Genomic DNA, 13,228 nt, shown 5'->3' on the forward strand with positions numbered 1-13,228 from the left:
AAATATTTTGAAACAAATATCCGTATCCGATCTGTGAATTCTAAAAATTCGAATTTTCGATTCGAAGATAAATCAAATAATGGATCGGTTCGGTTTTTCATATATTATGTCCATCCCTAAAAACGTATTCAACGGACGGTTTAGGCTTGATGTGACCATTTTGTAACAAATAACAATATAGTTATAGTGATTAAATATATTTTTATGATTCACGATCCATGTAACATATTGTTATGATTAGTTTCTTTAGTGGATAAGAAATTTATTAAATTAATGTTGAAAAATAAAGAGTTTACAAATAGATTCATAAAATGTGTTTTGATTAAGACGTATACAAAATATATTCATAAAATTTATTTCTAGAATCGAACCGAACAATAACCGAACCGAGTATCGAAACTGAAAACTATCATAAAACATAAATGGATATAATTTCTCACAAAAAAGAAAAATAACCGAAACCCCAAATGTCCACCGCGGTTAAAAAATCACATTAATCATCGCACAAAAAAGACTTCATATGAGATAAACAGAAATCATTTTATTATGATTTTTTCTTTACATGACTGAAAAGAAATCAAAGAATTAGAATAAAAACAAACAATGATCACAACAGATTTGGAAAAGATAAAAAAAAAAAAAATACTAACTAACAAAGTTCATATCGATCTTGGGAGACAAATAAGTATTGCCCAAAACGTATTCAAGATCATTCTCTAACGGCGTTAGATTCAAATCCAAAGACAATACCCTCTTACTACTGTTACATCTCTTCAGGACAGGCAACACTGCGGGAAGTTTCGGACAGAGGATCACTGGCTCGGCCGATATGACCGCTCTGTGTCGTCTCATGTGACCCCCGAGAGCTTGTCCCGAGCCGAACGACTGTCTACATATCGAACACTCGTGCGTTTTATCGTTATCGGCGCCGTTGTTATGCTTCGGCTCGCCTACCAATTTAGGTTTCTTGTGACTCGCTCGATGTCCTCCCAGGGCTTGGAACGAAGAAAATCTCTTGTTGCATGTTTTGCATTCGAAATGGTTTGTATCTTCGTTGACGGATTGGTTTGTAACCATCGGTGTATTTGCAAAGGTCTCGGAAAGTAGGATCAGATATTTTGCGATGTCGAGAGATTTGATGGAGTTTTCGTAATCTGATCTTTCTCTCTTCATATCTCAAGGAATCTAGAAATAAAAATGACGATTACAGATATCTTTTTTTTTTTTTGGGATTCAGAGAGAAAAAAAGACAGAAAGAAGAACTGCTGAAGAGTTTGTAATGAAGATTGCCATGTTGAAGGAGCACCAAAGTATTTATAAAGGTAAGAAGCTTTCGAAGTTTGACTTTTTTTCGTTGACCAAAGCAGGTCGCCGAACACAAAAGCACTACTACTTTGACTTGGACAAACTGAGATACCAATATTACCCTTATATCAACAACGTGAAGTATAATCCACGTGCTCTAAAACCGTGGACAATTTCGTCATTGATTCAGAAGCCAAGTCGCTATAGGTGAGCTATAAAATAAATTTGTTTTCATTACGTTTTCCTCGAAATATCTGAAGGATAAATCTGAACCGCAGTATAATTACAGTCAACAAAAAACAGTAAATACATTCAAAAATTGTCAGCAAACTTAGTTTATATTAATTTGAATTTTAATACTAATCGGTTTATATATAAAATTAATTTGAAATAGCAAGCACCGTGTACATAAATCAATAATTACGCATAAACCATTGTATTGTAAAGATTGCATTAAAAATACATCCACATAATTATATGCATTATATATTATAATTATTTGAAACTTAAAAGTAAATAAGTTCGCACTCTCCGAAAGAATATAACTACCACAAGTTGAATAAAGAAGGAAGAAAACAGCAGAAGTGTAACCATTGACAAATACCAATTCAACGTCTAATTTTTCAAACACGTTATTCAAACGCATTTAAATGGAACATGTATACATAATATATTCAAGAAGTAGTACCGACTTAATTTTATTTCTAAAATAGCCATAAAATAATAATAATGATGATGATGATGATGATGATGATAATAATAATAATAATAATAATAATAATAATAATAATAATAATAATAATAATGGTGATAATGATGATGATGTTTAGTAATTTAGTAAATGATTTTATGATTTGAAATGTATTTTTCCTTGTCGGTTTTAAGAGAGTTACGTCTCTGAACAATTATACAAAGACTTTAGAAAAATCATTATCCGTGACACACGATAAAAATAGAATTTTTTTTTAAATTTTTTAACAGAAAAAAGTATTAGTTATTTATTTTAGATAATTTATTTTTACTAATTAATACTAGTTTTAGTAATAAAAATATACATATACACATGTCATCAGTGATGTAATCGTGACGACGAGTTAATTGTCCAATTATTATTCAAAACAATAAAAAACATTACGGATTTTATTTCATTGTCAACAAAAAGCATTAATAAAGTCAAAATATGTTATGGTTTTGTTTTATTTTGACTTTATAATATATTTTTTCAGTCATGGAGACTAAAATGGCGGCTAAGCTGGAATCGGTACGTCAAGAAACCATGATATTCTCAAAACCGAGATTTGGTCGGTTCATACCGTACCAAATCAAGACTTCGGTTATATCTTTCAAAGTAGATATCATTTCATGTTCATAGATAGATGTAACCGAAATCTTAGGTAGAATTCTAATTTATATAATAAAAAATGAATTTGGTTAACGAAAGTATCCAAACGAATTAGGTACAGGAAAGCGGTGGCTGCTACTTGCTTAGCGGTTGAAACCGGTTCAGTCGGTTTGGTTAACCAAACATAGCTCCCAAACCGATCATACTTTCTATTTCTAAACTCTGTTGGCTCCCCATCTTGACTTCGTTTTCGTGGAAAGTTTCCCGAAATACTGAATCTTCGTTACGATTCTTCCAAGACGGTCTTCTTATCTCCTCAGTCGATGCCAAACTTAAAGGCCCAATAGTATCATCGGCCCATTAAAGGCCCAATGATATCATCTCACTAACGATACCGTTTGTCCTGCAGAAAAACGGGATATTCTCGGGGAGGCTCCTCCTCCTCCTCCTCCCCCCTCACTTAGCCATTGTGGGGTTTCTAGGGTTTATTATCTCTCTCTCCTGCTCTCTACTCAATCATGGATCCTCTAGGAAGATTACTACTCCATCTCCAGCCATTTCAACTGCCGTTCAGTTACACCTCTTCGTGTTCCTTCAGATCCTTGCACCGATCGGCCTCCTCTCTCAAATGTACCTCCATCAGAGCTTCTTCATCGTCCGAAACTCGAAACCCTGGGTTTTCTGTGTCGCAATCTCTTCCTTCACGCCTCCTCAAATCCACCTGCATCACCTTCACAGTCGCCACGGCGTTTTTCTTCATGAATCTCCAGCTCAAACCGCCGGCGATTGAGGCTCCCGTCGCTGTGCCGTTGATGGAATCATTCAAGCAGACGAAGGAAGAAATTTCGTTGGAGTAGGAAGAGAGGGCGATTGAGGAGCAATTAGCAAGTCACCCTACAGATGTGGATGTTTTACGGTCGTTGATGGAGGTGAGGATCAAATCTAAGAAGCTTGTAGAAGCTATAGAGGTGCTTGATCGTTTGATTAAATTGAAACCTGATGAGAAGGAATGGTCAGTGCTGAAAGCTAATATCTATAGCTACAGTGGAGATTTGGAATCAGCCAAAAACGAGTTTGAAGTGATTCCGGGACCCTCTTCGTGTTATGGCGTATTCTGATTCAGGTAGGGATGTGAAAGAAGTGGAGAAGAGAATTCAGGAAGCAATTGGAAAATGCAAGAAAGGGAAGAACCCTAAGGATTTTGGGGATTTCAAGCTGATTGTGGCCCAAATTCGGGGCATAGAAGGGAAGCATTACGAAGCATTGAAGCTTTATGAGGAGCTTGTGAAGGAGGAACCGAGAGATTTCCGACCATATCTCTGTCAAGGAATCATCATATACACATTGTTGGAGAAGGAGGAGGCCGAGAAACAGTTTGACAAGTTTTGGAAACTTGTCACCTGGAATCACCCTTACAGAGAATATTTCATGGATAACATGATCGGAACGAAGCTCTTCGCAGGGAAGGCAGAACGGGAAATGGCTTGATCAAAGAGTTGAGTACCATAACAACAATGAGGTGAATAATTCTATTAGCCATGAAAGGTGTGACGGCCCCGAGCGACTAGGCATCCCAAAGCAAGCCAAAGTTGCGGATGTGTATAGAGGGAACATATGGGGGTTACCAGCTGCAAGGTCGGATGAAATAGTGAATCTACACGTCTATCTTAGGAGAATAACTCTACACAACCGAGAGGACACTATGGAATGGAAAGTGGATAACTCTAACAACTCGAGATTCGTCGCAAGGGAAATTTGGAAATACATTAAGAGGGACAAGTCGAAGGTAACCTGGGCAAACTTGGTATGATGTAAACATAACACACCTAAGCATTCTTTTATCACTTGGCTATTCGTACACCAACCGCTGCCCAACAAAAGATAGAATGCGAGTGTGGCGAGTTCAGACAAACGCTGTATGTATTTTCTGCGGGTCTGAGGAAGAGAGCAGAAATCATCTCTTCTTTCTCTGTCCTACACTTCAGGTACTCATTACTTATTTTCTCAGTAAATGGGGAAACCTTCCTGCTCTGTTATCATGGGACAATATCTTAGATTGGCTAAGTGGAAGATGGGATAGTAAATTGTTTCAGACAGGGGCAAGTATCACATGACAGCTATATGGACAGAGAGGAACTCTGGTATCCATGCCGTCACTCTTCAAAGATATAGCTGCACTGCGGAAGAACATCGGCCGAGCATTTAGAACGAAGATTGCGGCCATCCGAATCAGCCACCCAGACCCAGCTAGTATTCTACTGCAGAAATGGTTTTTGGATCCTTAACTCTACTTGGTTTTTTGGGTTTATCCACGACGAGTTAGAAGCTGGAACAACTTAATTCGATGTAATGTGGAGATGATTCATGCCCTTAAGGGAGGTTTTTGATTTGCAGTTCTCGAATTCTATATGATATATGCTCATTTACATTGTTCTGCATAAACTTGTGTGGAGTGTAGTTGCTTTTGTACCTCTTTTTCCTTGCGCAAATGAATATGGTTCGTATTTTGCATGTTAGGGGTGGTTCACGGTTGGGTATCCGAGTTTTTTCAATTTACCCGATTTTGGTCTCATCTTTTTCGGGTTTTTCGGTTAGAGCACGATCTCGTGGTTGGATAAGGTATTCGTGTTTTGGATATCTGTGAGGTGCAGCGAGGGTTCGGCTGTCCACGGGTTCAGGTCGAGGCTGAGAATAGAAAGATTCAGATCCTGGTCTGAGTTGGACGAGCCCATCGCAGACGGCGGCCGGCAAGGGCGAACCGGAATCCCCAAATTACCACTTTGACCTAGGCATCTATAAAAAAAACAAAAAAAAATCTTAAATCAGTAATCAGAACTGTATAAAATGCTTGTCCATCCTTCCACAGCAAATAATTTCATCACGTCACTAAACCGATGTATACCATCCGGTTTAGAACTCTAAATCCGGAACCGAAGGATTGTAAATGGAGATTCTGGGTCTAAACCAGAACTCCGAGACTTTTCATTGAATGTCATCTTTTGTTCATTAATCTACGAACCGGTTAACGTGTCAGAATCGGTATCAATCATAAACGTCAAAATTCTATGGTTTTTTTAATTAATTTATTAAGTTTTTCCAACATTAGTTTTTTTCCCACGCGGTAAAAAATAGCTTTTTTTTTTTTTGTTACGTTAGAATGGACTCATAATCCGAGAAACCTTGGTTATAGGTTGTTGGTGGACGGGTCGTTGCTTAATAAGATACAACTTCAAACTGTAAAAGTTACCTTCATGGAGGAAGAAATTACCATAATTATTCGATAAGCAAAGTAAATTTTCTCTATTTAAGTTTATATTATGTGAGGTGCCAACAACTTTGTTTGACAATATTTGCCCAGCCGTTCGCCTAAAATTTATAAAATACACATAAACATATTGCTATATTGTCCATGTGGTGAATTTATGTGTTGATAATTTGGATTTATGTTCGACTATTTTAATAGAATTATATCATTTAACGTTTACCTCACTTTCACTATGGTTCACATTTCATTCGAACTGGAATTCAATTTTCATTAGAAAAAAAAACTCATTTTGATTAATTATTTTTATATCTAGTTCTGAGTTAATTAATTTTATTCTAAAATTATAATTATTCAATTTGCTTTGATTCTATTTTAAGAATCTAAACTCAATTATGGATCTCTGTCAAATATAATTTTGAAATAAGATATCTCCTTTTACTCCGTGGTAAAAGAAAAAAAAAAGTCAAAAACGATATCCGTTTAACCTGCAAAAATGTCTGGGTAGAAGAACAGTAAAGATTGATAATTAGAACTTTGTAGCCGTTAATTACATAAAATATAATATTGGATTTGGATTTTGACTAATCGACGGTGGGTGTTTCATGTTTGGAGTGTTTAACCAAAACAAGCAATCAACCCACCTTGGTTTCTTCTTCTAAAGAGTTCGGTCCATTCCCACTCTCATTATTAAATTAAAATTTTATTTTCCTTGTGTTTCTTCCTAATTGGGACGTTACGGCTTATATATATATATATATATATATATATATATGTGTGTGTGTGTGTATATATCACTTGACTAACTTGAAGAGTATGTTTTTGTTTTGGTAGTGATAACATACAATTTACAAAGTTAATTTTTTAGGATATGTTAATACGACGACGTAACAATTAAGTTCTGTTTAAAATTTTTTTTTTTACATGTATACTATTTTCTGTCATCCAAATTAGTATAACAAATTTTTTCATATATTTGAATGGCTACATTTTTATTTCTATATATTTATTATTGTATATTTTAATAACTATTTGTTGAAAACATATTAACCTACGGGTAATAAAATAAAGATTTGATACGTTACGTTAGAAGGTGATATAGCAAAAGATGATTTTTGTTTAATTAAATTCGAATGTAAAATCTGGTAATACATTATATATACACACACGCACATATTTCAAACATTAAAATCTAAAAAAAAAGAATAATAAATTATGCAATTAAAAATAATGTCCATTAAATATGCTATTATCATTTTTTTATATATAATACAAAATATATTAAATCTTTTTAAAAAAAAAGTACATTGGAAGTTTACGGGTTGATTAATTTTATGAACACATGTATGTTAAAGGCTAAACTTAGTAACAGTCTCTTGATAAGAATATTAAATTTAATTTTTATTTATATATATATGTGTATGTGTGTATTTTTGTGTTACGTACAAACTCAGTGACCCGTAACCACAACTGCCATTAGGTCTCTGCCACTTTTAAGATAACGACGGACTGACTATCTAAAATTATTTTAAAATATAGAAAATCTGATAGTATTAAAAAATAATTGATATTTACAAAAACGGTTGTCGATAAACTATTGATAAAATTATATATATTCCGAATAATAGAAAGTTCGGGAAATAAATACTTATAATACCAAGTTAATATATTTTTTTTATTAATTCTTAGAAACAGCAATTGATTTTGAGTACCAAGTTACTAATATTATTGTGTAGATTAAACGTATCTGCTTTAAATTTTTTTCTCCGCAATGTTTAGAGACAAAAATAACTTCAAAATTGTTAATTTTCTATACGTTATCTATTCATAAAATAAAAATCTTATTATAATGCATATATATTGGTTATATTCATATGTTTATTTATAAAAGACATATAAATACATCAATTTGTTAAAAATTTATATAATCAAATATTATCAATTTATTATATGCATATATGGATGGTTTAGTAAAACATTTCATTTTTCATTTAAATTCGATTTTTTTAGCTATTTAAATTAAAGTTTAAATTATTTTGATATTTAATTTAAATTTCATTAAAAAAAATAGATATTATTTCGTTTAGATGTTCCTCAAAAACATCATTATTGAAGAAAAAAACCCATAAATTAAGGGAGATTTAGAGGAAATTATCAAAGTTAAAGATTCACCTTGGCTTTCGTGTGTTGTTCTTTTGCGATTGTATTTATCCCAACAACATCTGATTTATTTTGTTATTTTTATATTTCACCTTTTTAGTCAGAGTTTGGTCAGTTGCATTCCTTCATTAGTAAACGCAATTAATAAAAAGGATGTCTATAATAAACTAATATTTGCATTTAAAGCATATGAGAATGCATGCACCAATATGATTTTTTTTATAATACTAACACAGCATGGGGTTTTCCATGCATTTGATCATTATTTTATATCAATTTGTAAAACATTTTATTATTATTTTCATTAATCCAATCACTTCAAATATATCATATAAAATTTTAATAATAAAAGAAATACAAACCAAGTAATGATAACTCTACAAAAAAGTGAACTCTCATCATTTTCATTTTTTTTATTTTAGAGCAATTTCTTTGGTCACATTTGGATGAATGATAATAATATGAAAAAATATTGTTAATTAATTATAAAGAACATTTATCACTTTTTTTTATTAATTTGTAAGCAAAACAGCGATGGCATTAAGATAATCAAATCAACTTCAACAATGCCTATAGTAACCTTTAGAGGATATTGTAGTCATTTAATTGATGTAAACTGTTCGAAAAAGCTGTTATAAATTATTAAAATTGCGACTAATTACAGTTTAATTGTATTAAAAATGTTAAATTAGTGATTAATTACATTTTAATAGAGGATATGTTAAATTACAACTGAATAAATATGCAATGCTTGTTGGCTATTTTTTTTAATTATGTGGTCCATTATCATAAAACTTCAGTAATACCATTAATTCATATACTAAATTAACTATTAGATATTATATAAGACAAAATTCCATTATATAGTATTTACAGAATATAATTTAATTTATTATATACAATAATAATATTTATTTTTAAAATTGATGTTGATAAAATTAGAGAAAAATAAATTATTTAAAATATTCTATAGAACTCAAATTTATCCAAAAATCGAATATTTGGGTGATATAAATAAAAAAAAATATATAACTATATACGAATCTCATATAAATTTTGAATAATTATATATTTCTTAAATAATATGTTATTAGTAAAATCCCAATATAAAGTAATTTTAATATAAAACTAAACAAATATTTTTTTTAAAATAATAGTATTTAAAAAAAGGTTGCATCAAATATCCCTATATTAGAAGTTAAATTCTCATAATAGACGTATAAATTACAAATTCTGATTTCCCATCAATATCTATCTCGATTTTAGGGATGAGTCATGAATTTTGGCACGAGACGTGTGTATCACATAATATTTAGAATAATTGACCTAAAACGACAAAAACAAAAGATTCTCCCATTAATTGAATTGACACTTTGATGCAACAATATAAATGGAAGGTCGTCTTCAATAGATTTCTACTTCAAAAACTTACTTTTAAAAAAAAAAAAAATTCAAACGAGTAATAATCACAAATCCGATACATATTATCCGCCAGGATCAGAAAAAATTTTCAATTTTAACCAATATGATATTAACAATCAGTTTTCCAATTTCAGAAATTTAGTTAAACACCTAATTAAACGATGCAACTAATAGCCAGATGAATTAATTCATATTATTCACAAGAGAGTGCAAATATATAGACACAATATACACGATGGTGGGAGAGATTCTTGTAACAATAGTACCTAGAGTTAAGGAAACTTCTAAATATGCACAGATTACAATCCCGTAGATTGTGATCTCTAATACGCCCCCTCAAGTCGGAGGTCCGGCAGCGACTCCGAGCTTGATGAACAGGTCATGAAAGGAAGTGCGAGGCAGTGGCTTTGTTAACCCATCAGCAAGCTGATCTTTGGCGCTTACATGGAGGACCCGAAGAGTGCCAGCCGTGACTTGGTCTCTGACAAATAAATAGTCCAACGCTAAGTGTTTCATCCGAGAATGAAAGACGGGGTTTGCGCTTAAGTAAGTTGCCCCAATATTATCACATAATATGGTCGGTGGTGATGTCAGGGAGATTCCGAGTTCGCCGAGCAGTGAGGCGAGCCAGCATAACTCAGCCGACGTGTTAGCTATAGACCGGTATTCTGCCTCAGTGGAAGACCTTGAGTGACCAGCAAGTTTTTTGCTTGACCAGGAGACCAGATGCTTACCGAAGTAGACAACGTATGCGCCGGTGGATTTAAAGTCTCCTGGATCTCCAGCCCAGTCCGCGTCGCTATAGGCGTGGAGAGACACGTTGTTTGTGACCGAGTAGAAGATGCCGGCTGAGCGAGTCCCTGAAAGATACCTCAAGATTCGTTTGGCGGCAACCCAATGAACGTCCGTCGGTGCATGCATAAACTGCGACAATTTGTTGACAGAAAAACTTATGTCCGGTCTGGTTAAAGATAAATATTGGAGACTCCCAATCACGGCACGGAATTCAGTGGGATTAGTGAGAGGAGACCCATCAGCTAGCGTGAGACGTGATGTTGACGCCATAGGGGTAGACACAGCTTTAGCATCACTCATTTTCGTTCGCTGCAAAAGATCAGATATGTATTTCTTTTGGCTCAAAAACAGACCTTGTGCCGACCGTGTTGCTTCCATGCCAAGGAAGAACGAGAGCTGCCCAAGGTCTTTAAGAGAGAATCTGGTGGAGAGAGACCCAATGAACTCGTTGATCATCGTAGTGGAGGTTCCCGTAACAACAAGGTCATCAACATATACTAAGACGTATATGCACTCTGTTTCGTGACGGTGAATGAAGAGTGAAGTGTCGGAGAGCGAGTTCACGAAGCCACGTTCTATGAGGAAACCTCGCAATTTTGAGTACCAAGCCCGAGGCGCTTGTCGAAGCCCATATATTGCTTTCCGTAACTTGCAGACGAAGCTAGGACGATCTCTATCGAGGAAACCCGGTGGCTGTGACATGTAGACCTCATCGGATAGACGTCCTTGCAAGAAGGCGTTATTCACGTCTAGTTGACGAATGTCCCATTCATTAGTGACTGCAAGGCTGAGAAGTAGACGGATAGTTGTGGGCTTCACCACCGGGCTAAATGTCTCGTTAAAGTCTAGACCGGGTCGTTGATGGAAACCCTTTGCAACAAGTCTAGCTTTGCATCGGTTAAGCGAGCCATCGGGATTGGATTTTGTGCGGAATATCCACCGACAACCAACAACATTCATAGCCGGATTCGAGGGGACAAGTTCCCATGTCTCATTCCGCACAAGCGCATTGAACTCCTCACTCATTGCATTGCGCCATCGAAAATCCTTCATAGCTTCTGCAATTGTTGAAGGTTCCCTGGGGAGGTCATCAAAAGAAGCCATTAGTGTAAGCTTGGTAACAGGTTTTGTAATATTGTTTTTCCTCCTTGTCACCATTGGATGATGATTTCTTGTTGGCTCTATGTCCGTAGCTGTCGGTGACGGAGATACGGCATCGACAGGTGGTGATGTGTCTGAGGAATAGCCAGTCACAATCTCCGACGTCGGTGAAGGATGTATGCTCAGGGGCGGAGGTGACGATGTCTGAGTGGCAGGCGGAGTATATGGGATGATGTGTATGGCTGTGGGTTCAAATGTGACAGAAGGCGTTGACTCAGGTGGTTGTTTGTGAAATTTGGACAGGTTTAAAAAAGGAAAGACATGTTCATGGAACAGAATATGTCGTGACACGAACATGCGTGAGTTTTGAAAATCAAAACATATGGATGCGCTTTGGGTGGACGAGAGACCAAGGAAGACACAAGGGGTTGATTTTGGTGCGAGTTTATGAGGAGTATATGGTCGAATCCATGGGTAGCATAGGCAACCAAACGTACGAAGTTTCTCGTAGTTCGGTGGAGAGCCAAATAAAGACTGATATGGCGAGCTCATGGATAAGACAGGGGTCGGAAGTCGGTTTATGAGATATGTGGCGTGTGTGAATGCAAAGGACCAAAAAGAAAGAGGAAGAGACGCATGGTGAAGTAATGCAAGTCCTGTTTCGACAACGTGACGGTGTTTGCGCTCGGAAATACCGTTATGCTCGGGGGTGTGTGGTGGTGTGGTGTAGTGAGAGATTCCTTGTGACGCAAGAAATGACTTTAGGGCTATGTATTCGCCACCGTTGTCGGTGTAAAATGATTTGATCTTGGTAGAAAATTTATTTTCGACTAATGCTTTAAAATGAATAAATGTGTCTCGAACTTGAGACTTTTGTTTGAGTGGATAAAGCCAAGAGTATCGAGTGAAATGATCAACGAATACAACATAATATTTGAATCCGTCGATTGATAGAACCGGGGATGTCCAAACATCGGAGAAAATAATATTTAATGGATGAGTCGATGAAATAGTCGAGGTTGAAAACGGAAGTTTGTGGCTTTTATTTCTGGAGCAAGAGTCACAAAACGATAACGAGGAATCCCGAGATAACGGTAAATTAAACGACGTTACGACACGTTGTAAAATAGGGAATGCAGGATGACCTAGACGATAGTGCCACTCGGACAAAGTGGACTTTTGACTGGATAGGACGACGGGATAGGTGGGATTTGGTGCCGACGACCACTCATAGACACCGTCCTTAATTCTTCCTTTGACTAGTGACGCCCCCGTGCTTAGATCCTTCACCTGAAAAGTGTGTGGAAAAAATTCCACCGACACGTCATTAGACTTACAGAGTTGCGAAACCGAGATAAGATTTTTCTGTATCTTAGGAACGCATAAGACACGATCAAATGATAAATGTCGTGATGGTAGAGGTAGAGAGATTGAACCGATATGTGAGATTGGGAGTCCAGAACCATCTCCTAGCACTACATCGTCGCCGCCGGTATATGGACTGTGGGCTGTCAGAGTGTTGAGGTCGGACGTGATATGGTGGGATGCACCGCTGTCTACGAGCCACGAGGAAGTGTCATATGGAGGCATGAACGTGTGATTGACTCGCGGTTGCCGTTGCTGTGATGTAGGTTGCCACGGGGTCGGAGTTAAGGATGGACCATGGGTTTGTTCCGACTGTGAGATGAGTCGAAACTGATGACATCTTTGTGCACTGTGTCCAAAGGTTCCACAGGCTTGACACTTGCCTTGATATCCTCTGGATTGAGACGTGTTTTGACGATTCCATGAGCTTCCACGAAACGAGCCACGAGAGGTAGAGCGAGGCCTGTTGTGGACTG

At 35.9% G+C, this 13,228-nt stretch overlaps 1 protein-coding gene and 1 pseudogene across 1 annotated transcript; one reads left to right on the forward strand and one right to left on the reverse strand.

Moving 5' to 3' along the window:
• Window positions 1-521: 521 nt before the first annotated feature.
• On the reverse strand, window positions 522-1,267 carry LOC104823431 (zinc finger protein ZAT11-like). The gene has a single exon (XM_010555001.1). It carries the CDS (start codon window positions 1,171-1,173, stop codon window positions 646-648), a length of 528 nt encoding a protein of 175 aa, XP_010553303.1. The 5' UTR covers window positions 1,174-1,267; the 3' UTR covers window positions 522-645.
• Window positions 1,268-3,079: 1,812 nt separating this feature from the next.
• On the forward strand, window positions 3,080-5,122 carry LOC104823432 (annotated as a pseudogene).
• The last annotated feature ends 8,106 nt before the right edge of the window (window positions 5,123-13,228 follow it).

Source organism: Tarenaya hassleriana, unplaced genomic scaffold (assembly GCF_000463585.1).
Source record: "Tarenaya hassleriana unplaced genomic scaffold, ASM46358v1 Cleome4, whole genome shotgun sequence".
Taxonomy (NCBI): domain Eukaryota; kingdom Viridiplantae; phylum Streptophyta; class Magnoliopsida; order Brassicales; family Cleomaceae; genus Tarenaya; species Tarenaya hassleriana.